At 34.1% G+C, this 26,258-nt stretch overlaps 6 protein-coding genes and 1 long non-coding RNA gene across 9 annotated transcripts; 3 read left to right on the forward strand and 4 right to left on the reverse strand.

Moving 5' to 3' along the window:
* LOC104699263 lies at positions 193-1,220 on the reverse strand. The gene is made up of 2 exons (XM_010414594.1): positions 845-1,220; positions 193-749 (listed from the first exon to the last, which is right to left on the reverse strand). The coding sequence occupies exons 1-2, from the start codon at positions 1,218-1,220 to the stop codon at positions 193-195; spliced, it is 933 nt and encodes a 310-aa protein (XP_010412896.1).
* On the reverse strand, positions 1,793-5,169 carry LOC104792404. The gene is made up of 3 exons (XR_769066.2): positions 4,770-5,169; positions 4,233-4,294; positions 1,793-2,093 (listed from the first exon to the last, which is right to left on the reverse strand). It is a non-coding gene; the product is annotated as an uncharacterized LOC104792404 (long non-coding RNA).
* LOC109133509 (protein LITTLE ZIPPER 4-like) lies at positions 5,918-7,407 on the reverse strand. Of its 3 annotated transcripts, none has more exons than XM_019246944.1 (2): positions 7,201-7,407; positions 5,918-6,451 (listed from the first exon to the last, which is right to left on the reverse strand). In XM_019246944.1, the coding sequence occupies exon 2, from the start codon at positions 6,432-6,434 to the stop codon at positions 6,228-6,230; it is 207 nt and encodes a 68-aa protein (XP_019102489.1). In that variant the 5' UTR covers positions 6,435-6,451; positions 7,201-7,407; the 3' UTR covers positions 5,918-6,227. The 3 variants fall into 3 exon arrangements, with proteins under 3 accessions (XP_019102489.1, XP_019102488.1, XP_019102490.1); XM_019246943.1 differs by having other exon boundaries at positions 5,918-6,445; positions 7,201-7,402; XM_019246945.1 differs by lacking the exon at positions 7,201-7,407 and adding an exon at positions 7,013-7,170.
* LOC104792405 (uridine nucleosidase 1) lies at positions 12,761-15,225 on the reverse strand. The gene is made up of 9 exons (XM_010518541.2): positions 14,888-15,225; positions 14,426-14,541; positions 14,263-14,322; positions 13,954-14,136; positions 13,771-13,875; positions 13,581-13,677; positions 13,379-13,486; positions 13,160-13,295; positions 12,761-13,066 (listed from the first exon to the last, which is right to left on the reverse strand). Exons 1-9 carry the CDS (start codon positions 14,991-14,993, stop codon positions 12,958-12,960), a joined length of 1,020 nt encoding a protein of 339 aa, XP_010516843.1. The 5' UTR covers positions 14,994-15,225; the 3' UTR covers positions 12,761-12,957.
* LOC104792407 (zinc finger A20 and AN1 domain-containing stress-associated protein 4-like) lies at positions 18,937-20,164 on the forward strand. Its single transcript, XM_010518542.2, has 2 exons — positions 18,937-19,051; positions 19,260-20,164. The coding sequence occupies exon 2, from the start codon at positions 19,328-19,330 to the stop codon at positions 19,835-19,837; it is 510 nt and encodes a 169-aa protein (XP_010516844.1). The 5' UTR covers positions 18,937-19,051; positions 19,260-19,327; the 3' UTR covers positions 19,838-20,164.
* LOC104699264 (GDSL esterase/lipase At2g36325-like) lies at positions 21,735-24,004 on the forward strand. Its single transcript, XM_010414595.2, has 5 exons — positions 21,735-21,900; positions 22,020-22,244; positions 22,714-22,994; positions 23,291-23,594; positions 23,730-24,004. The coding sequence occupies exons 1-5, from the start codon at positions 21,840-21,842 to the stop codon at positions 23,930-23,932; spliced, it is 1,074 nt and encodes a 357-aa protein (XP_010412897.1). The 5' UTR covers positions 21,735-21,839; the 3' UTR covers positions 23,933-24,004.
* Positions 24,306-26,187, forward strand: LOC104792408 (CASP-like protein 4A3). The gene is made up of 3 exons (XM_010518543.2): positions 24,306-24,949; positions 25,188-25,323; positions 25,817-26,187. The coding sequence occupies exons 1-3, from the start codon at positions 24,411-24,413 to the stop codon at positions 26,009-26,011; spliced, it is 870 nt and encodes a 289-aa protein (XP_010516845.1). The 5' UTR covers positions 24,306-24,410; the 3' UTR covers positions 26,012-26,187.

The raw sequence follows: 26,258 nt of genomic DNA on the forward strand, positions 1-26,258 counted from the left end.
TGTTTTTTACTATTTAAATAATAAATACTAACTTAAAATATTAAAATTATTTTATTAAACATAGAAACATATTTAAATAATAAAAACATAAAATAAAATACAACATTTAAAATTAAAATACAAAACATTAAAAAATAAAACCATAACACACAACATGAAATAAAATATAGAAACATATTTAATTAAACATATTTAATCTCCAAATTTAGTCCATAAATGTTCAACTAAATCATGCTTCAATTGGTCATGCACTTCTCTATCACGAATTATTATTTGACCATTCAGCACATTGCTGATATTTAAAGCCATATCGATAGAATATGAAAGATCCACATCATCTCCTTGTGGAAAATCAGAAACGTTAGCTTGAGTGTATTCATCTCGTTCATTTTCAACAATCATATTGTGGAGTATGATACAAGCCCTCATAATCAATCCGACTTTATCTTTATCCCATAAAAGATATGGATTTTTAATTACGGCGAATCTAGCTTGTAGGACACCGAAGGCACGCTCAACATCTTTTCGGGCACCTTCTTGGCGTTCAGCAAATAAAAATGCTTTCGGACTCTGTGGTAGTGGTATGGATTGAATAAAAGTTGTCCAGTTCGGATAAATACCGTCTGTCATATAGTAAGTCAAATTGTACTCTCTGCCGTTAACGTAGTAGGTAACTTGTGGAGCTTGACCATAAAGTATATCATCAAAAACGGGAGATCGATCAAGAACATTAAGATAGTTAAAAGTACCTGGAGATCCAAAAAAACGTGCCATATCCAGAGATCATATGGCGCGACCGCCTCTAAAACAATTGTTGGTTTTCCGGATCCTCGTGTATACATGCCTTTCCAAGCTGTGGGGCAATTCTTCCAAACCCAATGCATACAGTCGATGCTTCCAACCATCCCGGGAAATCCACGTTCTTCTGCAACATGGAGTAATCTTTGAAGATCTTCTGGTGTGGGTCTTCTTAGGTATTCATCGCCAAAGAAATTGATAATTCCAGTGACAAAATGTTGCAAACGTAAACAAGAAGTCGTTTCACCAAGTCGGACATATTCGTCCACCGTATCACACCCGCCACCATATGCCAATAGCCTAATTGCTGCAGTACATTTTTGGATCGGGGATAGGCCAAGCCTTCCGGTGGCATCTTTTCTTTGTCGGAAATAAGGATCTTCTGCAGTAAGACGGTCGACAATACGCAAGAATAATGGCATGTTCATTCTAAAATGTTGTTGGAATATATGGGGAGGGTATGTCGGAGATTCACTGAAATAATCATTCCACAAACGGTTGTGGCCTTTCTTCCCGATTTCTTTCAATGAAATCACGTTTTTTTTTTCTCATACGCTTCTCATTAAGATCATGGTTCTCAAACATTTCAGCAAAATGGGACTCAAAATTTGGATCATCATCCCTTGCAAAATTAAAATGGGAATGAGAAGAAGAACCCATTGAAAATAAATATAGAAAAAGGAAAAAATCTATTTGATGTCAAGAGAAGAGAATTTTGAGAAGAGAATTTTGAATGACTTGAAGAGATGTGATATATGGTGAATGAGTTTAAGAGATGTGCTATATATAGAAGAGAATGTGTATCTTGTGATTCTTTTGTTAAATTTCCCGTGAGACTTTGTTGTGTTTATATATGTTGTATTTTTGTGTTACTTATTTGTTTTCATATATCTTGTGATCCTTGTTGTATATCTTGTGATCCTTGTTGTATTCTTGTGGAGGAAAAAACCAAACTCATGTGATATGTGAACATGTGAACACAAATAGTTCTTGAACAAAAGCGCATCACATAGTCAGAAAAAATCATTATAGCCGATGCAACCTTGCTATATTTTCATAGTGATATAGTTTCATATGTGAACATGTGAACACAAATAGTTCTTGAACAAAAAATCATTATAGCCGATGCAATCTGTTCTTCGTCCTCAACTCAGCAACAAGCTTCTCTAGCTTGTTGATCTTGTGATTCGGTTTCATAGTGAGTAAGAGTATCTACCTTTGATGCAACCTTGCTATAGTTTGTTTCAGAAGCTCTCATCTCCTCCATCACCGCAACCTTGCTATAGTTCCTGAACCTGATAACCATTACAATTAACAAGTTAACAAAAGCATCAGACAATTAACAAGTTAACAAAAGCATCAGAAATTTTAAAAGAAAGAAGTACACAGAAGTAGATAAACACATCAACTTATAAGTAGACATTACATAAATCTGAGTAGTACTCAGTAGAACAATACATAACATGACCGGAAATAAAGGGTTCAAACAGGACTCAACAGACTCAAAAGACAATGACCTAAAAGTAGAACAATACATAACATGACCGGAAATAAAGGACAGCTTCTCAATGTTTATGTCCTAAAACTAATCATCCACTAAGTCAAGCAGCTTCTCTTTATAGCTTCTTCTTTCTGAGTAAGAGGTCCCTTTTTGGCCAGCAAACTGTCAAGAATTTGCATTTTTGACAATATCTCTTTCAGAAGCAAGTCTTCCTTTTTAATTTCCCACATGCTTTGGTACTCCTTCAAAGCCTTCCCTTCCTTCGCTTCTGCATGCATCTTCCTCTGTTTGGCCTTACTAGCGTCTCTACCAGGAGGCCTTTTGTTGGTTGGCTCATCTATGTTACCGCAGGTCTGAGAAGCTGAAGATTGTGCAGGATCATCAAAGAGTCTTCTCTTGTTGCTCACTTCAGGGGCTTTACCATTAAGTAACTCACAGCATTTCTGGTCATAGCGTAACTCTAACCAACAATGCTCAAGAATGAATTTTTTTCTAGTAAATGTTGTAGTACATCTCATAAGCTAGCTTCATTATATCATCCTCATTCTGCCCACTAACTTTAGCCCTCACAGCAGCAGCATATGTTCCACAAAACTTGCCGACCATATCACCAATCTTAGCCCATCTCTGTTTACACTGAATTGGCCTTATCTTCTCATTGTCATCAGAAAATCCCCTTTTCCAGAAGGTTCCACCCTTCTGATCATTACCTACCACATCATCCTTGCTCTTGTTTAACCAGCCGCTTATGAGAATCTGGTCATCAGAAGGTGTCCATTTCCTTCTTCCCCTACGACTTGCAGGTGTGTCTTCACTTTCGGAAGGCGCGGAACTGACTTGGGAACTAAAGAGAGGAACTTGGGACGACAGAACAGGTATAGTTGGATAGAGGGAATCAAAAGAAATGCTTTCTGAAAAATAATCAACAACCCTTTTCCAGAAGGTTTCACCCTTCTGATCATTACCTACCACAACATCCTTGCTCTTGTTTAACCAGCTGCTTATGAGAATCTGGTCATCATAAGGTGTCTATTTCCTTTTTCCCCTATGACTTGCAGGTGTGTCTTCACTTTCGGAAGGCGCGGAACTGACTTGGGAACTAAAGAGAGGAACTTGGGACGACAGAACAGGTATAGTTGGATAGAGGGAATCAAAAGAAATGCTTTCTGAAAAATAATCAACAACCCTTTTCCAGAAGGTTTCACCCTTCTGATCATTACCTACCACAACATCCTTGCTCTTGTTTAACCAGCTGCTTATGAGAATCTGGTCATCATAAGGTGTCTATTTCCTTTTTCCCCTATGACTTGCAGGTGTGTCTTCACTTTCGGAAGGCGCGGAACTGACTTGGGAACTAAAGAGAGGAACTTGGGACGACAGAACAGGTATAGTTGGATAGAGGGAATCAAAAGAAATGGTTTGAGGATAGCCACCCCCTGCTGACTATTCATAAGTCCCATAAAATTTGTGGACTGATTTAGACCATGGTCAGACTCCATAATAGTAAATGGAATTTGGAGAGATATAGAAAGAAAAGAAGAAGGGTTTTTGGTTAGAAGATATGGTGAAGTATTTTGGCCAGTTTATAAGGTGAAATATTTTGGCCAGTTTTAAACTTTAATTGAAGTTACATTTAATTTTCAACACCAAACACACAATGAATACACAACCTAGTCACATCCATTAATGAGAGAACAACCACCAATTAAGAATAATGACAACCTAGTCACAAAGAAGTACACCATAGGAGCCCAAATAAATAGCCATACTATAACTCACTACCTCAAAATAGATACTACCAAACAAACAAAGCAATCAATTTGTTTCTATCCGAACAACTACATTTATCACACACCAATTCCGAATCAATATTACTCTTTACCTATCTACCCAATTTAACATTCAAAACATAAGTAGTTATGAGTAGATTTACCTCTTTGGGTTGGTTGAATGGTTGGTTCGTTTTCTCCTTAACTGTGACTTGCTTGAACTCAACTAAAAGAAACAAGTCGGGTGTTAGTAATGAAATTAACACCAAACACACAATGAATGAATACAAGTACATGAGTCTTAATACCAACTGTGTAAAGACATCCATTAAAGACACAACAACCAACAACCAATTACTGAAAGAGAAGATAAGTACCAATTCAATCTGAGACACAAGCAAGACACAATTCAATCCGAGACACAAGCAAGAAACAATTCAATCCGAAACACAAGCAAGATTTACTGAGAAATGAAAGGAATCTATATTTACCTCTTATGTGTTGTTCCTTGTTCTTTTACAAACTATAATCTCAATATGAAAGAACAATATCAGAATCAAACCACATAAAATAAGGCTCTAAAAACAAATTCATATACATATCCCAAACTCAGAAACTATAACTCATAAAGCACTCTGACTATTCCAGAGATTAACTCATAAGACTCATAAAACAAACACAAAATCTCAGAATCAACCAACCTTCTCACCAATCCAGAGTTCAACACTCCGACTAATCGATCGATCTACACCGGAATCTCCTTGCGTCTGCTTCAGCGGAAACTCAACACCAAATCGACGGCGAAACCATTGAGAATCAGATGTGGAAATCAATTGGAAGAGAAGGAAACAAATCGTCGTTTCTGTCGCAGAGAGAGAGATAGAAGAGAGAACTCACAAATTAAAGAAGAAGACCAAAAAAAATTTACCCCTAAAACCAATAATATTGCACCACTTGTCACCGAAGAAACGTTTCTCGTTGTCCTAATATTAGAAACGTTTCCTTCCTTTCTTTCTTTCTCTTTCATTTTTAATTAATTTCTGTAAATTACCTTAGAAACAACTAGGATGACCAACGAGGACAGTCGAACGATATAAAAGTGATCCTTCAGACAGGCATATCGGTACTCCCTATATTGTAAGTGATTCACTAGTTTTATATATTTGGATAATTTAAAAAAGTTGAAGACTAAATACTATTATGAACATTTTAATATCAGATGATCAATACTATATTACGAACATTCGTAAACCAAAATGTTTAAAAAGGAGGTAATAATTAACATTTTAATATGCACATGATCTAATAAATACAGTCAATAGGACACAACTTTGATCACGTGATTTAAAATTGGTACTTTGGTAGTAACTAGCAAGTACTTATGTTCTTCTAAACACACTTTTCTCCTATCTTCTGATATCCCTTATGGACCTTATCACTATTTTATAGTTTATCCTTATATAATTTTTGGTATTTAAAAGAAAACAAACTGCTTTACAATTTATATATTACTTTAAAATTTTTGGTTGAGGACCTTGAGGTTATAGAACTCCTAACTAACATAACTGTGACAGAAAGAAACTACAACCAATGTCACATTTTATTGCTACCCTTAACAATTTGTTATTTCAAGACCATGTAATTTATTAAAAGAAAATAAAGGAAAATGTAAAACCCAATAACAAAAGGGATAATAATAAAAATGTAAAGAGATACTGGTTGTTTAAGTTAAGAGAAGAGCAGAAGAAGGGACAATGTAGTCCCAGAATCCACCATGTCCTAAACAACCAAACCCCACATGAAAAGGCAAAATAGAAAAATCTAACTAACATATAAATGGAAACAAAAGTAAAATATCCCTGAGAGAAGAACTGAAGAAGAATAGGTCAGAGAGAGCACACAACGCTTCTGTCCTTTTTCTAGTAAATCAGGAAGAAAGAAGAACCCACCAAATATAAATTTTTAAAAACTACTCGATAATTAATAATAATAATAATAATAATACCACTAACCAAACTATTCTTAACTATTTTTTTTTCTTACATTACTACACCAATAGAAGAAAAGAAAATGGATGATATAGGGTTCTTCTAGTTAACCAAATCCAAATCTTGTCCTAAAGAGTTTTTGTTGTTGTTGTTGTTGTTCCATGATCAGGATTAATGTCCAGAAGCAGAGCTTGATGATGAAGAGAGATTGTTGTTGTTGTTTCCTTGGTTTGATGATCCATTTGAGAGCTTCTGTTTGAGTTCGAAGAGGAGTTGTTGATTCTCTTGATTCAGAATCTGAGCTTTCTTCCTCAACCTCTCGTTCTCCTTTATTATATAACAGTTTTGCAAGTAGAGCTTCGAGTTTAGCCTCTCCATCTCGACAAGTTCTGTTTCTTAAAAAAAAAAAAAAAGAAGAATGTGAAATTATGTTACAAAAGAAAAAAAAAAAAGAATAAGAAGAGGGATTTATTAAAGATTTCGTGTTATGATTATAGATAGTTGCAGTTAAATCATTGCAGCACCACATGGGTTGTGCAGCTTCACACGTTTAATAAGGGAATTACACTAAGCAAAAATCATGACCGCATTTATTTCGTTTTCTACCAAAAATGTCAAAAAAAAAAAAAAAATCTTTAAAGAAGAATCAATGATCAAACAGAGGAACAATCATGCTCTTTTTGGTTGCGAGGATAAAAGAGAAATAAAGAAGAAGATAAAGCCACGACAACAATGAGAACAAAAATAAAGTAATGATGATGCAGTAAGCATAATGATGAAGTTTCAAAAAAAAAAAAACCAAAACAGAGCCGGTACAAGCAAAAAAAACAGAACAGGGGTTTTTTATCGTAAAATAAAAATGAGAAGAAAAGAAGAAGAAGAAGAAGAAGAAGAAGAAGAAGAAGAAGAAGAAGAAGAGAGTTTTTGAAAAAGAAAAACAAATAGAGTTTATTTACTTGGTTGCCTTTGTCTGAAAGAAAAGGATATAAAAGCTTTAAGATTTTCCAACAATTTAAAGTTTGTTATTAAAGGAAAAAAAAAAATAGTTGGGTTGTTGTTATGGTAAATGATAATCACGTTGCTTGTACGTGAGGGGAGACGACCATATGTTGAGTGAGTGAGTGAGAGAGAAAGAGAGATTTACCTTTAGGGGAAGAAGAGACTTAACTAGAATCGAAATGAAGTGGGTTTATGTTGTTGTAAGGGAGAGAGAGAGATTGTATGAAATGTATGGAAGGTAGAGGGACAAAGAGAACAAAATGAAGATAGTGTCTCTTATATAGAACCCCCAAAAGCTAGAGAGAGAGGAGAGTGAAGGGGGACATGCTTCTCTCTCCTGACACAACAATCATGCTTTGTGTTGTGTTTATGCTTAGATGGCGGCCGATTTCGCAGCTCTATATTTTTCTTTTCTTTTTTTTTGTCTTTTTTTCTTAAATAATGATAATGATTTGTGAGGGAAAGAAAAAAAAAAGATTTGTGTTGCGTCATGTGAATGATGATGATCGGAGAAGAGTGATAAAGAAAAAAAAAACTTGAGGAGGGTTTGGTTTTGGTGTATGAGATGTGCTGTTCTTTCTCTTTTCACCATGTACATTCCCGACCCGCCAAGTGATGTAATATCGTTTTGATATCATAGACCAAATAATTCTATAAATGTCATTTCAATATCAAAATGATAGAAGTGAATCCTACAACTCCAAATTTATAACCAATGGTTGAATAGATTCACCTTTGGATCAAGATACCAAAGTTCGAGTTTTCGTACTAATCCACAAATGCGTGTTTGTAGTAGGAAAAAAAAACACTAACCAAGATGACATCTGCACGAAAATGGAAGTCATAATGTTGGTGGTAAAAAGATTAAACTAAAGAAACAGTTCTTACTACTTACTATAGTCTATAGGGTACCCTAAAAACCAAATTAAATACGTAGACCGGCTTGGGCTGATAGTGTTAGATAGGAGGGGGGTAATTTTGTAGTAAGGAAAGGGTAAAGATGTAATTATAGAAGAGGGTGAAACGAGTTATTGAGTGAAAATGATGATGATGATGAAGGGGAGGGCTATATAGGCCGTCGTCCCCCAAAGATTCGCAATCATGGTTTGGGATTGGTTCGAACCATATCATAATCATTCATTATTCAATTTAGACCATTTTCATTGCTCTCTTTACTACTTTCATATCCCGGTTTGGTCTATATTGGTTTAGTCAACACTACTCATCATCAGCCATAATAACACATCTTAGAAGGTGAGTTCGTGTTCGATTTTTCTTCATGACCCTTTCATCATCCCTTCATTTAGATAAAGATCGAAATAATTAAAAAGAGAGAAATTATGAATGAGGAAAGTTTTGGGACCCCAAGAAAAAAAAAAAAAAAAACTCTCTCCATGGGTTATGAGTGTGCCACAGCGTGAAGCATCATAGTTTACAAGGTGGATTGTTTCTGTTTTATGGTCAAATCTTCATCATGTAGCTTCATTAACCATATATCGTCCCTCGTGGACCTCGTTTGGTTACATAATCATACGAATTATTGCACTTTCACGTTTATAATTACTTTCTCTTTATCAAAATCTTGTGATTTGTTTTTGGCGTTTATTATTTTAATTCACGGAATGAGTCGTATTGTAATATATAGTGCCTGTTTTGTGAACGGTAAATTGTGTTTTCCGTTTTTGCCTTTTGTGCTAAGCATTCAATGACTTTAAAATTCAAAACATAAGTTCGAACTCATAATTATTATGTGTGTCTTGAAATGGCAAATAAATTAAAAAATGGAAGCAAGAAAATAAATAAATAGTGGTTGCACTACTTGCTTACATCAAAGGCAATGATAATTAATAAGTAGGGAGGTGTGTGTGTGTGTGAGTCATGAGTCATCTCATCCACCTTATTATCTGTTAGGGGAATTAGAAATGACATTTTTGCCCCCATATGGTTTGGTACTTTGGTTCTTCTCTTCATCTTTTTGCATCTCTCCGTTTCTTGCGGATGTGAATAATTATGATTAGCCTTAAAAACTATCTTTTGTCCTTTAAAAATGTTTCTTCAATTTCCTTTCTCTTTTACAAGTCATCTTTAACAGTTCCGATGATTGTAATGTGACATAAAAAAGGTTGGTATTAATGCTTTACCAAAAATTGTAAAAAATATTCAACAATCACTTATGTTTTGATAAATAGTTGTGTAAAAACAAGTACTCTTATATCTATCTATTAAATAGTTATGCTACATTAATTTGTTGTATGTGTAGGACATCAAAATGTATGGTCTTGTATGTTAAATCGTGTGAGTATGAAACTATTTCCCACTTTTAATCATTGTAATTTGTCATCATTTCGTCCCTTTAGAACTTTATTTCTTTTTATGTTTTGGGTCTCCATAAGGTAAAGTGCGTCCATTTGCATTGCATGGAAACATTATCATAACATCTTCTATTTTCAAAAAACATACAACGAATATTTAATAAAGATTTTGTGGGGTGGAGCACTAATGATATACATAGGTCTGAAGTATATTAATTAAGAGATAGAGTGGGCTCTTTAGCCACTTTTTGCAGGTGACAAATACATAGCACACAAATGAATATATAATACAAATTAATGATGAGAATTCGTTTATACACTTTCAGTTTATATATGTGATACTTACAAAAATTATTTCAGTTTTTAATTTCATATATACACTTTCTATTGATTCATTTTTTTCTGCATATTTGTCCATAGACGGTTTGAAAATTTTCTTAAATCAGAGCAAAATCATGCATGTTTTTTTTGAATGGTGTTTTGTAACTTGCCATGCAAAATTTAGAAAAATATATCAATATGGTGGAATATAAGTTTTTTTTCGTTTAGTATATAGTACTCTAGAGTTTTGTTCTGCTCCTGTTAGTATACTACTAATACTTCTGAAGGCCTAAATTATTAACATCAATTAAAACTCAAACACGGGACAAGGTGTACTCAATTTTCTTAAACAAATCTTCAACCAAACAAGCTACCTAAGTTTTAAAATTAATTATATAAAAACAAAATAAAAATTTATCCTTAGAATTTATAATTCAAGCATTGCGCTTTCTCCCTGCATTTTGGGGTTCCACTTTGTTTTGTTTTGTCTACACATTTTTATGGTTACTGATATTTAATTTCACAAAAGGCAAAAAAAGGTTATATAAAATGAGTTAATACATAAGAAAAGGAAGAATATAAAGAGAAAGCATCGTGTTAGCTTTGCTCTCTGGGTGTTACACTATATATCGTGCAAAATTGTATCTTTATGCACATGCGCTACTTTATATTAGTATATATATATATATATATATATATAAACCATTAGGTGTAACAACTAACAAATCCATCTTTGTTTCCATGTTATGTGGATTCATGGATTTGTCCCACAATGAATATTCTTTTAAATATAAGTTCGTTTAGTGCACATCTATTTGTAAACGTAAGTTATCAAAGGGACGAATCATATATAAGAGGTACGGAAAGGGCATAGAAAATATGGCATAAGCATATATAACATGATGGGGATGCTACGTACGTAACGTACATATAAGTTAAGAGTGTTTTCAGTGTTTTGTTATTACTATTTTTTCAGTGTTTTATCTCACTAAAATGTGAGAAAATGTTTATTGGATTTGACTTCAGGATCAATTTGGATGAATCAGCCTCTCCCTTAAAATGATCACCAAATTATATTTATAAGAGGACACTATTTTTTAATGCGGATACTAGATATATGATAAATTGAATCAACAGATGATATTAAATTGGCTTACCTAGTAGGTTTCTTCATGAACTCACGCGTGTGATGCATCACCGGCTGTCATATGTGCAAAGTGCATTTGTTTCTGCTACGGTCAGTAGATGATTTCATGGGAAACGCAAGTGATCATACGTTAAGAAACTATAATTAACATATGGTGAACACAAAAATGGTTAACGACATATATATACAAGAGGTGATTGATGTTAGAGTTGAACCCATGCGGGAGTGTCGAACACTATAAGTGGTCACACCGTTAAAGTAAAGATTTATCTTTTTTTCTTCTTTTTTTGCACTCGTTAAAGTGTAAAGATCTTGTTGCTTAAATTTTTACGTGCATGATATATATACATTAAAAAGTGCATGAAAATTAGTAGGGAATGCATAAATTAAAATAATTGATTTAACCAATTTTTATCATCAATAATGTGCATCTGGTTTTGTAAGAGTTGCTTATAAAACTAACTCGAAACGTTATATAGATCAAGAAACAAATTAAATATTGTAATACTTTGCATATATGTAGAGGTGTCATGCAAGTGCATGGTCTAGCTCAACTTCAAAGACCTTTTTCGGCTAGGTCTGGCTTAGTGTTTGAGCCAATGAGAAGGTAAAATTCATGGAGAAAAGAGAAGGTCTGACCAAAGCTGAAAACATTTTAATCCAGTTCTTATGATAGAACCTTCAACATCTTGTAAATTGGGTCGTAAGTATAGAGTATAAGTGAGTTGAGTAATAAATGAAAAACATAAGAGAAGGGAGACAAAACGGGTCTTAGGTAATCACGAATTAGAAGGAGTAGCTGCCAGACTCATAGTATATTAAACACCTTCTTCTGTAGCATCCAATGATGACAAACAAAACCCCCTCTAATTATACAAAGCCCTTTATTCTCTCTCTCTTTTTTACTTCTTTTTCCAACTAGTGCAATTATCCAATTTCTACTACTTTTTCAGCGTATCTTAAATACCATTTACTCAAAATTAGTGAAAAAGGGGGGAAAAAGAAAAAGAAAATCTGACCTCATGATTTAAGGAAGTTATTGAGTCAAGGACGACGACCAAAAAAAAAGAAAAGATATGGAGTTAAATTGCCAACAGTACCCAGTTTGCAAGAGCTCTTTACATGTGACAAAGTATGCTCACCTTGATGGATGATGCATACACACATTTATTTACTGTATATAGTTTGGATGTAAAAAATGATTTACTATTTTCTAAAAATCGATTTAAAGATTTAAAGGAAAAAGAGAGGTAGAAGAAGAAGTACTCATGAGTACTAGTCCCCGACTTCATCATGATGATGATCAACATCATCCACAATTTTTGCCTGTAGATACAATTATGCATCGTGAGCCCAACTTGTTATAACCATCTCTCATTAAATCCTCCTCCTCCTTAGTCTACCCTCTTTCACATGTTCCCACTCTATTTATTTTCCATCATAATGAAAAAACATTTATAATTTTAGATATTTACTCTCTCCGTTTCAAAATATATGATGTTTTAAGTAAAAATTAAGAAATAAGTATTTTTAAATAGTCCAACTAATCAAAAACAAGAGTGTATAATATAGAGTATTAAACTAATCTAAAAGTTATATAGAAACTTGTCATCGTAAAAGTTTTGGCTGTGATTTATTAGCTCTGTGACAAGCTGTTGTTACTTGTCATCATACATTACGTTTTTTTTTTTTTTTTGGTGTGGACAGGGACATTACGTGACACATTTGTTGTTGACTTGTTGTTCCTTCTCTCTTACTTGTCAACTACATTACTTTTCCGATCATTGCATTGCAATTACAAAGTTCGATTTTTCTATCAAATTCATATCCAGCAACAATCCCAAACCCTTTTAACATTCGTTGATCCGAGAAGTCTCAAAACTTTTCATAAGATCGATAATAACAGAGAGACAGAGAGAGACTGATGGAAAGAAACAAAGATAGTTTTCATTCATTAGTTTCTTTTTTAAAATCCAATATACGTGGCACCATTTATACAGATCAAATACAGAGGATGAAATTGAAATCCAAGTTAGAACCAGAAGAATATGAATGTGATGATGCCATTTTCAAATGAATATTCACACATTCTAAACGAGACTGTGACTTGGAACTCATCTTTTTATGGCTTCATCAGCTTTGCTTTCACATATTCCAGAACTCCTTCTACGTCGACTGTCCAAGCCACTGATATCGGTGAATATCCTACCCACGGATTGCTTCCGTTCCATCTGCAAGTTCCGATCAAAACCGTTATTTTGTAAAATGTCAAAAAGATTTCAAGTGCTTTTCTTATTTTGTGAAGAAGATCAGATTATAAAAACCTCTTGAGGCCTTGATCCATGAGCGTGTGGCCAACGCATATCCCTTGAGTTTCCACCCGAACGACACCTTTCTTGTATGTGAATAGATCAGGCCGTACGACAGCCACAAAGCTGACTGGGTCGTGTAGGAACACTCCTGAAACCAGCGAACAACAAAACTTTTGAATCAAAAACTGCAATATCTAATGCATGTTTGATTGATCACAGTTTCTTGCTTACCGTAAACACCATCAGATTTGACGTGCCAATCTCTGTAGAATTCACACATATCGCTTAACAATTTAGCATGTTTCCCCTTGGAGTTGCGCAGCTCTAAGAGGTCATCATCTGAAATAGATTAAAAACAGACACTTACTTTTTACAGGCTTTTATAATACGGAATCAATATGTTAAAGGAGATGGGTCGAAGAAGCTTCTTCACCTGATAGTTTAAGTTGAGTTGTGATGTTTATACCAACAACAGTGATATCAGCTCCAGATGTAAACACAACATCAGCTGCTTCCGGGTCACCATATATCTGCACACAGAGCAGAGACCGACAAAAATGAAACTGGCATTTTCTTTTTCATTGACAGAAGATTCAGAAGAGGTTACAGGGAGGAGGGTTTACATTAGCCTCAGCTGCAGGATTGACATTTCCTAAAGAAAAGAAGGCTCCACCAAGAACAACAATTTTCTTAACCTTACTAGCAAATGAACTATCACGTTTGATAGCCTGAAACAAGAAAAAAACTTGTAATCGTCAAAACACAAATCCGATTTTAAGATTAAAGGAAGGGTTTATGATTCTTACTAATGCCAGGTTGGTTAGAGGTCCTAGGGCTAGAATGGTGACTTCCCCCGGGAATTCTGAGACCTTCTCATCTAGAAACTCAGCTGCACTTTTCTCAGATTTCGTTATACTAGGAGGAGGAAGTGAGACATCTCCTAGTCCATTTTTACCGTGCACAAAATCAGCAACACGCGGAATTCCACCCTGAATCAACACACACCAAAGCCAGAAGTTCGAGATAAAGTCACAAACGGGTTGACTTGATTCCCATATCAAAGATCTTGGCATAAATTAGGTTCAAATCTTTATCAGAGGAGAGAAAAATGGTACCTTTAAAGGCTCAGAAGTACCTTCTGCGACAGGAACATCAGGGAAGCCAGCAATCTCACACTGTACTTTTGCATAAACAATGAAAAGAGATCACAGACACATTCCAAAACATTTCAAAAGAAGTTGTAATGAGTGAAGAAATGAAGCATTGTACAATACATACCAGGAGTAAGGCATTACGAGTAGCATCTTGTGTAGTAACATTGCCAAACACAGTAGTCAATCCTAATATCTCCAGCTCCGGTGTTTGAAACGCCATCATTATCGCCATACTATCATCTAAATCATACATCATTAGAACTGATCTTAATTGGTTTTACAATTGAAAGAAACTTGTTACCACAATCAAAACTCATTTGCAAAATAAAAGTCAACATACTAAAAAAATAACACTTTTCCTCTAAATATTTCTATCAAACAAAGCATTGGAGTGTAAAGATCCAAACTTTTTCCAACTAAATGATCCCAGATAAACAGATATAAGAGAGAAATGTTCGCTTTGATTAGAGAACAAAGTTGGAAGCTTTCTGAGGCTAAATCCTACTCTATCCCTCAAACTAAAATCATCTAAGATCCATTTACTAAAAACTTAATCAAAAAACAGGGCAAAGAAGCTCTCACTCACCGATTCCAGGGTCTGTATCAATAATGAGCTTCTCACGCTTGGAAGAGATACCAAAAGAGATACCAAAAACGTCACCGTTTGAGATCCCACCATTACAATTCTCCATCTCTCGACGCCGGAGATATATAATAAAATCAAAAGGGTTTCTCACACCGGAATTATAAAACCTCTTGAAAACTCTCTCAGCTTTTCTTTCGAGATTTTATAGGATACGTATCAGATTCAGAAAGGTCTCACCTTTTAATTTTCAGGAATCTTTAAACACAAGTTAGATAGAAATATATTATACCACAAAAAAACCCACAACTTTTTTTTTTATTTTTATTTTTTTTTATAAAAGAAGAAGAAGAATCGAAGTGGATTAGTTATGAGATAAAAAAAAAAAAAAAAAAAAAAGATTTTTAATTTTTATGGAAAGAAGAAGACGAATTTGCTGAGTCGTCCAGCCACGCTTTTCTTATTTCTTTTGTTTTCTTATTCTTGGGTTCTGACAGATATGTAGTATATTATTATTATCTGTTTCAATTTCACTCCAATTGAATTTTTAACATAACTATCATATAAATTGAATTTATATGTAGTATATTCCCTAGTTAGTTGGAATATATAATTGGATTGGGGAACTTGGGAGGAAGGAACCTAATTATTGTCAGATGTGCCAACTAGAGAGAGAGCAAATTGTAATCTTTTTGCATATGTCACCAAAACGACGACACGTTGACTAGACGTTTATTACGTTCACGCATCACCGATCATTATTATTCCATTAGAGTTTTTTTTTTCTCTATATGGGTTTATTTAGAACCTTAACCCAAACTATCTTGGGCCTATATGGTATTATTCTATATGTGCCCTTGCATATACTCTCTTAATCTTTTTGTGCTTAGGTAGATCAAACATAAGGCGGTGTTATTGAATGACGGATTTTAATAGATTTTAATTACTAGTGGATTTTAGAATTTAAAAGTTTTCTAATTCATTTAACATGAATTTGTTGTCATTATTAGTGGATTTGAATGACACTACTAATGAATTTGAAAAGTGGATTTTATTATATTTGAAATTAAATCAAAAGAAAATAAATTACTCATAATTATATCAAATGAAACAAAAACATGTTGTGGCAATATTTTATGGTCATTGTCGATCTGAGTTGGAGATCTGATTGGGGTTTTTTCTTGATTTATGGTGGTGCATCTCCGCTGGAAATTCTTGTTGTTTGATTCCGTTGTTACGAGTTTTGAATTTTTGGATCTGAGATGAAATATCAATCTTTTAAGGTTTCCTTTTGATGTGATTTCTCCTATGTTCTTCAATCAGATGAAACAAAAACAAGAGGAACAAACATCTTCAATCAAAATGAAACCAGAGATAGAAGAGTTTCTAATCCTGAACCTTATTCAAACAAAAAAAAACAGAAAAATGGAAGAAAAACCAGTGAAATTGTGTAAACAATGAATTTGATAGGCAGAATCAGATCTGAGGATCTGCAAACTGTGTCAAGCCTCAAAATGAAAGATCACAGTGGTCTTTTGGCCAGAGCTATATTTTATTTCTTAATTCTTAGATTAATCTCCTGAATCAATTTTGAAAAAAAGAGAGAAAGATAGAAAGATTGAAATACCTGAGAAATATGTGGGATTGTGTTTGTTCATCTTTTTGGAGTGAAATACAATGAAATCTAAAATGACACTAAATCTAATGAACATTGAATAACAGTGTTTTTGAAGAATTCTAAAATCCATCAAATAAATACATAATCCAATAACTGCATATTTTAATGTACTTTTTCAAATATCTAATCGAATAACGCTGGATTCCAAAATACATCAAATTTTTTTTAAAATCCATTATTCCATAACAACCCTAAAAGTAATCTTACATTCCTAACATAAGGAAGAACGATAAAAGAAATGTGAGAAACGTCAGAAAGAAGAAAAAAAATGTTATAAAAACCATGCAGTAAGGAAGAACGATCAACGATGACATGAAGTATCTTTTTCAATTACTAACAATGAGTCATCTCAATACAAAATATAAATAAGTCCTTTCATAATTAAGAAAAAAAAATTTTGGTGGCCGACATGCTCGGAATCAACAATGGTGCTATCAAAGTTATCAAAAAACCATAAGAATGCTCATCACATGGCTAAAGATTTTGTATTTTCTTTTCTCAAAAATGTATGTATCCTCTTTCTCAGAATATATACGGCATAATTAAATATGTAAAATCACATATAAAAGGGTCATACGTAATCTTTTTGTAGACGACCTGCTAATATAACTATGGACGGCCGGCCGGCCTGAACCAATAGCAAATGCATGCTCGTGACATATTTAAATCAAGGCATGCACCTTAAATACAGAAGGATTGAGAGAAATCTGCCCGAACACATGTACAGATAAATTAAAGACTTTGTGTGGAATCATAAAAGAGAAAGACACAAACGAAAATAAAACTATAGCCGACATAAAACCAATAATGAGGGTTACATGTCAATAGAAATCATAAACCAACAAAATTCGAAAGTAAAGTGGGAACATGGGACGGGCGAGAGAATCTTGGGGGATTTATGCCGATTGTTATATAACCCCCAACCTCCTCCATTATTACTCCCATTTTTATGAATATTTACACATAAATGATTAAGGAATATTTCTTTTAAACTAATTAAAAAAATCAAACATTTTTATTTTAAAATAAATTTTAATCATTTTTATAACATATTTAACTATTATAACATTATTAGATCTAAAACATTTTCAAAACCCTATTTTATTCACCTATTTAAAAAAAAACTGATTACTATTCAGTATTCACATAGATAAATTTTCCAAAATAAATTATCACAATAATAATTATTATAGGCAATTGACTTATTTAATGTCACTGATCTAATATTTCACGGGTGAAACATATTTTTACACAAAAAAAAATCTTGCATAGATTGAAGTAAGAACGGATTATATATTTAGTCGATACATAGTAGTTTGATCTAAACATAATTTCAAGGGTTATATATTTAGTTTTTACACAAACAAATTTTAGATCCTCCATAATAACTTTACTTATAACACTAATTTTATTTTATCTCGCACATATTGCGGGTTTTTACCTAGTGTCTATTATATAAAGACCGGATCAATGGAACCGGTTTCAATATTATGAATACAAAAACAAACTCAAAAAAATCTATAGAGTCCAGTTGTAAAGAAGCAATTGTCTAACTTACAATATTAGTAAAATCACATGAAGGCTTAAAAATGTATATAGTGATAAAGAAACTAGTCACCTTGACAAAGACTTAGATAAAATGCAACTTGGTATCTATCAACAACAGTGATATATATAATAACTTTACCAAAATGGAAAAAACAAAAAGAAATATCATTCGATTGTGGGCAAATTTTATTGATGGTATGCCCCATATGGTGGTGACATCGGAGGGTATGTGCACATACACAAGTATATTACTAATATATAGTCTGACTGAAGAGGAGAGAGATGCTAGAAGATAAGATCACTAGTGGATCAAGGAAAGAAAGGCTATACTTCAAATTTGGCTCCTCTTCCAACCTGTCTTTTTCATGTATTTTTCTTTGCACGCAATACTACATTTTGTAACATCCATACACATTAATTCCAACATATAAAACGTATAAACTTTTAGTTTCACCACATACTATACTATTCTTCACTTAAGAGGAAGAAAGAAAAAGTTACATAGACAGTCGTCCATCGTAAAAACAAAAAAATTTGATCCAAATTGAAAGAAAAATGTCTTGACTTTTGAATATTTTGTGTTGTAGATTAAGATTCCTAGTTTTGTGGTAAAAATCATATCATGAAACACGGTTTCAAGAAAATCAATAATAGAATTTGGCACCAAACAAACAAACAAACAAAACATTATTATATAGAAAAAAATAGACCTCTCTCAAATAAAAGAAAAAAAATCATTGAATTAAAGATTGATTTATAAATTTTAATTTGTCTTCCATCCATCATCATCATCGTCTTCATCTCTCTGTTTTAGCATATGATATATATTGCTTCTCTCTTCTCTTCTCCTCTCTCTCTCTCTCTCTCTCTCTCTCTCTCTCTCTCTCTCTCTCTCCGTTTCACCCCATTATAGAGAATCCAGTGAATCAACCAACAAACAGGTAACAACAACAACATAAAAACCAAATCTCTCTCCTCTTTTTAAATCTTGTTTTTTTTCACAATCTCTCTTGCCGTGTTTTGTTTTTCTTTTTTTTCATATCTCTGTTTTTGGTTACCGAGAGAAAACGCAGGAAACATTTCTTGCAAAAACTCTCTCGGTGACCATTTTACCTAATCTTTTTTTTTGTTCTGTGTGTTCTGTTTCAGATTTGATTACTTCTTCTTCCTACAAAGATCTGTGTCTTTTTTTAAAAATTGTCGAAAGATATAATATTATGGCGGAGGAACATAGATGCGAGACACCAGAAGGACACCGTCTATGTGTAAACAACTGTGGTTTCTTCGGAAGCTCAACAACGATGAATCTCTGTTCAAACTGTTACGGCGATCTCTGTCTCAAACAACAACAACAAGCTTCCATGATATCAACCGTCGAGTCATCTCTCTCCCCTCCTCCTTTGGTGATCGCACCTGTCCTTCACGATAACTACGCGGAGGAATTAGAGATCACGATCCCGACGAAGACGGATGAGAAGAAGAAGAACGCCATCCAAACGCCGACGGAGAGTCACAAGAACCAGCAGCAGCAACGGCCGAACCGGTGCACCGTGTGTAGGAAACGTGTCGGGTTAACCGGGTTTATGTGTCGGTGTGGTACGACTTTTTGTGGGATTCATAGGTACCCTGAGGTTCACGGTTGTACGTTCGATTTCAAATCTGCGGGTCGTGAGGAGATCAAGAAAGCTAATCCGTTGGTCGTTGCGGCGAAGCTTCAGAAGATATGAATCGGAGCAGGCAGCGGAGGAGGAGGAGCCGTTGACCGCGATTTGCGTAATTTACCCTGAGATTGTTCTCGGTGCATCTCAGCCGTTCATTTATGTTTACAAAATACTTTTTTGTATTATGAACGCACACGTGTCACGCGATTAAGGCTGAGATGGTTTCGTCATGAACTTTCAATTATTTTCTCTTTTTCTTTTTTTTTTTCCTATCGAAAGAAATTAAAGTTTTTTTTTTTAATTATAAATTGTGTGGCTTTTGCTTGTGTAAAAAGGGGGAAAAAAAGAAAGAACATATATAAAACTGTGTCTCGCTCTTTCTGAGAATTTGTTTATAACCGAGTTACCGACAGATTAAAGGCGGTTTAAATTCTAATAACCTTTTAACCGGTTTAGTCGAGCCGTTCAGAGTTGGATATTTGATATGTGGACATTAAGCTCAAAATGTTTGTGAGCTTTTTTAGTCATTACATAAGGTCGGATTCATACCGTTAAGGACGAAGATGCATCCACTAGTTTCGAATGTGTGGGCTTATTTTTATCTAAATGGTCAGCCAACTAGTCTAGAATTACTCGAGGTTCATGCGCCTAAAGATAGCTTTAAAGGTCCAACTAGTCTCCCCAATTACGCATGCTATCAAATATGCACAATCAGTGATCAAGGTTGCATGGAAAAAAACAACCCAAATTGCCTTAAACATATATATGTGCCATATTTGAAAATATTTTGCATTTTTGCCTCAATAGCAAAAAAAAAAAAAAATGTATATCAGCAAAGTCATTCACCCTACCCACAAGTACATTTGTGATGATCTCGCAAAAACCCATCCAATATAGCAAACACAATCCGCCACCAGTCTTTTTTTTTTTTTTTTTTCTCGTGCAATCCGCCACCAGTCCATGAACCATAAAAATTGCGCAAATGGTATGAACAAGGTAGAGGTTTCCGAAGGTACGTAAGTTTTGGGATCTAGGTAGACAAGAACATGACCTAGGATTTTGGAGTATTCGGGAATATACCATGTGGCCGGTGTTTTACAAATCTTTCGATAATTCGTTTTTTAACTTTTTATGCATGTTTTTTTCCTTTTCAGTATTTTGGATCAGTCCGAAATATGTTGTTCAACTAGAAATTCTATGCTAATATATTTATTTTCAAATATTTTGAGCTGTATAAAACAAAAGGTCAAGTTATATAATTAATTAAAAAGAAATCAAAACACACTTCGAAAGTTTTAGTAGATGGATAGTTAGAGTTCTCAACTAGTTGAATAATTATACTCTACACAAAATATGTATTTCATTTTTTTCATCATTTTTATCAAATAAAGATGACTAATAATACAAATTAACTACTTCTCGTCAAACAATTATTCCCTTTCTGTTTACATTGGGTCCAAATAACATGAAATGTCTAAAAGCATTTTTATCTTTAAATCACCACTTGATCAGGAAGACTCACATAAACAAAAAACTAGATACAAATTAATACTTCAAATATATTTCATATTAATCTTAGCAAAACATATTTATAATTTAAGAGTTTTAATTGGATGAAGGAAAGTCATACAAATGAACAAAAAGTTTATGTTTCTTTTTGTCAAATAATAGAGGAAATATTACTTTTTTTGGTTTGTTCATATTAGGTGATAGTTAGAAATGTTTGAACAAAATCTTCAGAACAATAAAAATATCTAGTACAATATATTGCATATTTCATAAACCAAACTTAAAACTTGTGCTAAGAAACAAAAAAAAAATCTTCAATAAAAATGGCAAGAAATTAATAAGGAAAAATATCTACAACGTGAAACGGTGACACACAATATGTTTCTTTAAGAAACACAATTTATTCAATGCATGGAAACGGCTAAAATTGTTAAACCGTAAGCCAAAATAAAAATCTAATAAGACTCACACGCAAACTGGCTATCTCCTCGATTACCTATATATACGTTCAAGCAGTTTCATACCTATTCCATGCATAAACAAAACAATTTTGACAATCATGATGAAAATATCTAAACTCACTCCTTGGTTTCTTTTCTTGTGTCTGATTCTTCTATCAGGTACACACATATATATATATATAATATATATATAGCTTTTACTTTCTTCTTCTTGATCTGCTTAATTAATCTGTATATTAGTTTAATTCATATTTGTTGTTGTTTCTTAATCGTTCTAGATTACAAGGTGAGAGGTTCAATTTCTCCATCTAGCCTGAAGCCACGAGAAGGTGGCATTTTTGGTTTCAAACCTAAAACGTTGTTTGTGTTCGGAGACTCGTTCGCTGACACCGGAAACACACCTGCTATGATCACTTCCTCGTGGAAGTTTCCCAACGGAATCACTTTCCCGGGAAGGCCTACTGGTCGGTTCACCGATGGTCGTGTCTCCACTGATTATCTCGGTATGAAGTTCTTTTTTTGCCAATAAAAATCACATACCAAACTACACCTGTGATTGTGGTTGCGTGTTTGATTATAGTTTGAACTGACTATAATGTGCGTAATTAAGTCCTATAGTTTTTATTTATTGATATATTAATTAGTCCGAAAAATCAATCTGGAACTGACGAAATGTAGTGATTTATTGAAATATTAATTTATAGCGGTTAAATTGTATTCGTAATCAAGTTCATTATAGTTTGTTTCTAAATATTTACTACATGAAACATAATTTTTAATTTTAACGTTTTTACTCGCACAAAATGCAAAATCATTAGCTATTTGCAAAAAATATTACATATGTGTTTTTAATCTACATTTTTGAATTCGTAGACATGAACACAGAAATAAAACCGCGTTATTATTTATTTGCGTAGAAAAGCATATATTATCAGTAATTATTTACTTTGGACTCATATTATATACATGTAGCCAAGTATATTGGACTTCGAACGCCGTGTGCATACAAATGGGGCAGATTCGGACGACCGAGACATGCAGTCAAAAGAGGAATGAATTTCGCATTCGGTGGAGCCGGCGTCTTTGACACAATTTTCAAAACAGTTCCTAACGCAAGTGTGCAGATCGATTCGTTAGAACAACTCATCCGGAGAAAAGTTTATTCATCGGCCGAACTCAACTCCTCCGTCGCTTTTTTCAGCATCGTAGGCAATGACTACCTTACTTACAACAGACGCAACGGTTCCGAACAGGTATAAAAATCGTCTCTTTTTCAATTGATTGGTGGTCAAATCAGACAATATATGCTATGATTTAGGATCTTACATTCAAAGTTGAGCTTTTGGAGTTTAAAGTATAGTTAGGAATTTAAACTATTTTGTTGACTATTTTTTTCTAAGAGTCTATCTACAAAATATTTAAAAATTTAAACTATTTTGTTGACTATTTTTTTCTAAGAGTCTATCTACAAAATATTTAAAAATTTAAACTATTTTGTTGACTATTTTTTCTAAGAGTCCATCTACAAAATATAAAATGTGCATGGCAGGGTCGTCCAGCACTCATAAGGAGAGTTGTGAAACAGATTTTGTTGGATGTGAAGAGAATTAAGGATTTAGGAGTAAGAAAGGTTTTGGTGGCTTTATCCCCACCGCAGAAATGTTTGCCAAAGCTTGCCACTCCTAAAGGGGGCTGTGACACCTATGACACCTCGACGTACCTTCACAACAGTCTTCTCCGTGAAGGACTGATCAAACTAAACGATAAGAAGATTAACAGTAATGATAACAGTTTCCTCGTGTTTGATCTCTACAATGCTTTTGTGACCATATTCAAGAACAAAGGAGTTCCAGGTACCTTATTTTTTATTATAAAAACATACGAGTTATTACGGATGATAGAGTAGCATCGTCTAGATCTCTATACAAAGTCCAAACACAACTTGATATGCTAATGAGGTGTGTATACGAATGTTTTAATTTGGGCAGGAGTTTCGAGATTTCCGGAACCATTGAAGGCATGTTGTCCAACAGAACGAGGCAAATCTTGTGGCGATGTAGGCATACATGGTGAAAAGTTGTTCACTCTTTGCAAAGATCCAAAATCATTCTTCTTTTGGGACAATGTTCATATCACTGACCAAGCATGGCGTTCTGTGTTTTCTCTTCTTCTACCTGATTCACATTTTTGAAGTAAATAGATCAAAATATATTCAACACTATTTTCATTATAATGATGTATGAGATTAATGATTAGTCTTTATAACGATGTATCCCTTGCGCGCACATTTTATACGAAGCTAACATTAAATCAAATTCCGACCAAGCCATTTATTAGCTAGAGTAAAAACCAAGGGGCACAAATAGAAAAGTCAAAAATTTAGGGGCAGAATATTGAAAAACAAAACTACAAAACAGTATAATCCGAAAACTGTAGGTACGAATTATCAAAATTAAAAACTAATGGGGCAATATACTAAAAAGACCAAAACCATAAGGGGCAAAAAGACAGAATCTTGCAAAGTCTTTCTTGCTTTGTTTGATTCTCATAATGACTTTTCCACTTTTGTTTTGTTCCTTTTTCGCTTCAATTTCACGCTTTTTTCCTAAATTCGATTTTGTGTTTTGTTTAAATCCTCAAACTCGTTTTCAAAGGTTTGTTTTTTTCCGATGAGATCTCCGACTAAGACGACACCGTCGATGTCTCCGTCTTCAATTTCCACGGTGAAATCTCCACCTCCGTCTGATACTTCAATGGCTATAGTAGCTTTCGATAACTCCACTGGTCACTTCTCTTCGTCTCCATCGCCGCCACATTCTCTTGATCATTCCAGTGAATCGGAGAAGGAAGATGAGAAATGTAAACCCGAGAGTAGGAGAAACCAAAATCATTTGAAGATTGAGGAGACCCCATCTCCGATTGTGGTGGTTCACAATCACAATCACAATCGCTCTGTTAAAGAAGTGGTTCCTCCTACGGTGACGACGAGGAAGAGTGCGAGGGTTGGTTCTGGGAGAAGTAGTGGGCAACGATCTGGAGCTGTTTCGGCTATCTTGAGAAGGTCTAGGAGGGAAGAGGTTGTAAAGTATTCAGCTTTAGGGTTTCGGTTAAGTGAGGTTGTGTTGGCTTTGATTTCCTTCTCAATCATGGCTGCTGATAGAACTCAAGGTTGGAGTGGTGATTCTTTCGATCGTTACAAGGAGTACAGGTATGATTCTTTTTGTGTTTGTGCTTCTTCTCTTGTTTAGATGGTGATGTTTCTTGAATCTAGGTTCATGGTTTAGTTTTAGGGTTTAGGGGTTTAAAATGTTCAAGCTGAATCACTAGTGTTTGGTATTTGATAAGCAGTTTGTGTGATCCAAGTCTTATGTTTTGGTTGAACTATTATGATTTGATTTTGAGACTATACTGATATCTATGTGTTACCTTCTGGTATCTGGTGGCAGGTTTTGTCTGTCTGTGAACGTGGTTGCTTTTATTTATGCTAGTTTCCAGGCATGTGACTTAGCGTACCATCTGGTCAAAGAAAAGCACTTGATTAGCCACCACCTTCGACCTCTGTTTGAGTTCATCATAGATCAGGCAAGTCATCAACTTACTCTTACTCGCCATTCTAAAGTGCCTTATCTTGTATACTCTCTATGGTATTCTTTTGTTACTTTCGTTCTTTTATGATCAACTTAGTTGCACTTCGGTGATGAGAACTGAGAAGACTTGTTTTGACTTGCACTTTCAGCTGGTTTGACCTTGTCTCCTGTGAGTCAAAGAAGAACACTTTGTGGTCAAAGTCCAATATTGTTACACTCATATCAACTTTTGTTCTGAAAGCTGTGTTAACATATAACATATGTGGAATAGGATTTATCTTAGAGTTAAGGAAAACATGGTGAAAATGACTGCCGTATTTGTTTGAAATCTCCTAAGCTTATTTTTTTGTAAAAATCCCCAAGCTCCCTTAAGTCTACTGCAATACATTTAAAAAGCATACATAAACGCAGATCGAATTATGAATATGAAAGGTTTGTGTTCTGAAGAAGCGTAGTTGCTTTTTTTTTTTTTGGTGTTGTGCTATCAGGTACTGGCATATCTGCTTATGTCTGCATCAACAGCAGCAGTGACTCGCGTTGATGATTGGGTTTCAAACTGGGGAAAAGACCAATTCACAGAGATGGCGAGTGCCTCAATTGCTATGTCCTTCTTAGCCTTCCTTGCCTTTGCTTTCAGTTCCCTCATTTCAGGTTATAACCTCTTTAACCAAGACTCTCTCTGATCCTCCAACTTCTTTTTGTATAGCTGTCCACACTCCCTTGTGTGAATGTATAATAAAGATCAATATATATCTTAGCATTGTAATTATGGTTATAATATTATTGAATTTTTGTAGACTAAACGATTCCAAAAACTTTGTAATCTTTGAGGTTAGGCATAAAACCTTTTTTTTTTTCTTTTTTTGTTGTTGTTGTTGTTGTCAAAGTTTACTAAAACCTGAACATATCTTAGCCAACTAATCAAAGACC

This window comes from Camelina sativa, chromosome 6, assembly GCF_000633955.1.
Source record: "Camelina sativa cultivar DH55 chromosome 6, Cs, whole genome shotgun sequence".
NCBI classification, from domain to species: domain Eukaryota; kingdom Viridiplantae; phylum Streptophyta; class Magnoliopsida; order Brassicales; family Brassicaceae; genus Camelina; species Camelina sativa.

Coding starts and splice junctions, on each gene's coding strand:
- LOC104699264 (XM_010414595.2), top strand. CDS start 21,840: ATGATGAAAATATCTAAACTCACTCCTTGGTTTCTTTTCTTGTGTCTG. Junction 22,245..22,713: donor TGTCTCCACTGATTATCTCG/GTATGAAGTTCT, acceptor ATATACATGTAG/CCAAGTATATTGGACTTCGA. Junction 23,595..23,729: donor CAAGAACAAAGGAGTTCCAG/GTACCTTATTTT, acceptor TAATTTGGGCAG/GAGTTTCGAGATTTCCGGAA.
- LOC104699263 (XM_010414594.1), bottom strand. CDS start 1,220: ATGCCATTATTCTTGCGTATTGTCGACCGTCTTACTGCAGAAGATCCT. Junction 750..844: donor TTGCCCCACAGCTTGGAAAG/GCATGTATACAC, acceptor TTGGATCTCCAG/GTACTTTTAACTATCTTAAT.
- LOC104792408 (XM_010518543.2), top strand. CDS start 24,411: ATGAGATCTCCGACTAAGACGACACCGTCGATGTCTCCGTCTTCAATT. Junction 24,950..25,187: donor GATCGTTACAAGGAGTACAG/GTATGATTCTTT, acceptor ATCTGGTGGCAG/GTTTTGTCTGTCTGTGAACG. Junction 25,324..25,816: donor TTGAGTTCATCATAGATCAG/GCAAGTCATCAA, acceptor TTGTGCTATCAG/GTACTGGCATATCTGCTTAT.
- LOC104792405 (XM_010518541.2), bottom strand. CDS start 14,993: ATGGAGAATTGTAATGGTGGGATCTCAAACGGTGACGTTTTTGGTATC. Junction 13,487..13,580: donor AACTCAACTTAAACTATCAG/GTGAAGAAGCTT, acceptor AATCTATTTCAG/ATGATGACCTCTTAGAGCTG. Junction 13,296..13,378: donor CAAATCTGATGGTGTTTACG/GTAAGCAAGAAA, acceptor CGCTGGTTTCAG/GAGTGTTCCTACACGACCCA.
- LOC104792407 (XM_010518542.2), top strand. CDS start 19,328: ATGGCGGAGGAACATAGATGCGAGACACCAGAAGGACACCGTCTATGT.
- LOC109133509 (XM_019246944.1), bottom strand. CDS start 6,434: ATGGAGAGGCTAAACTCGAAGCTCTACTTGCAAAACTGTTATATAATA.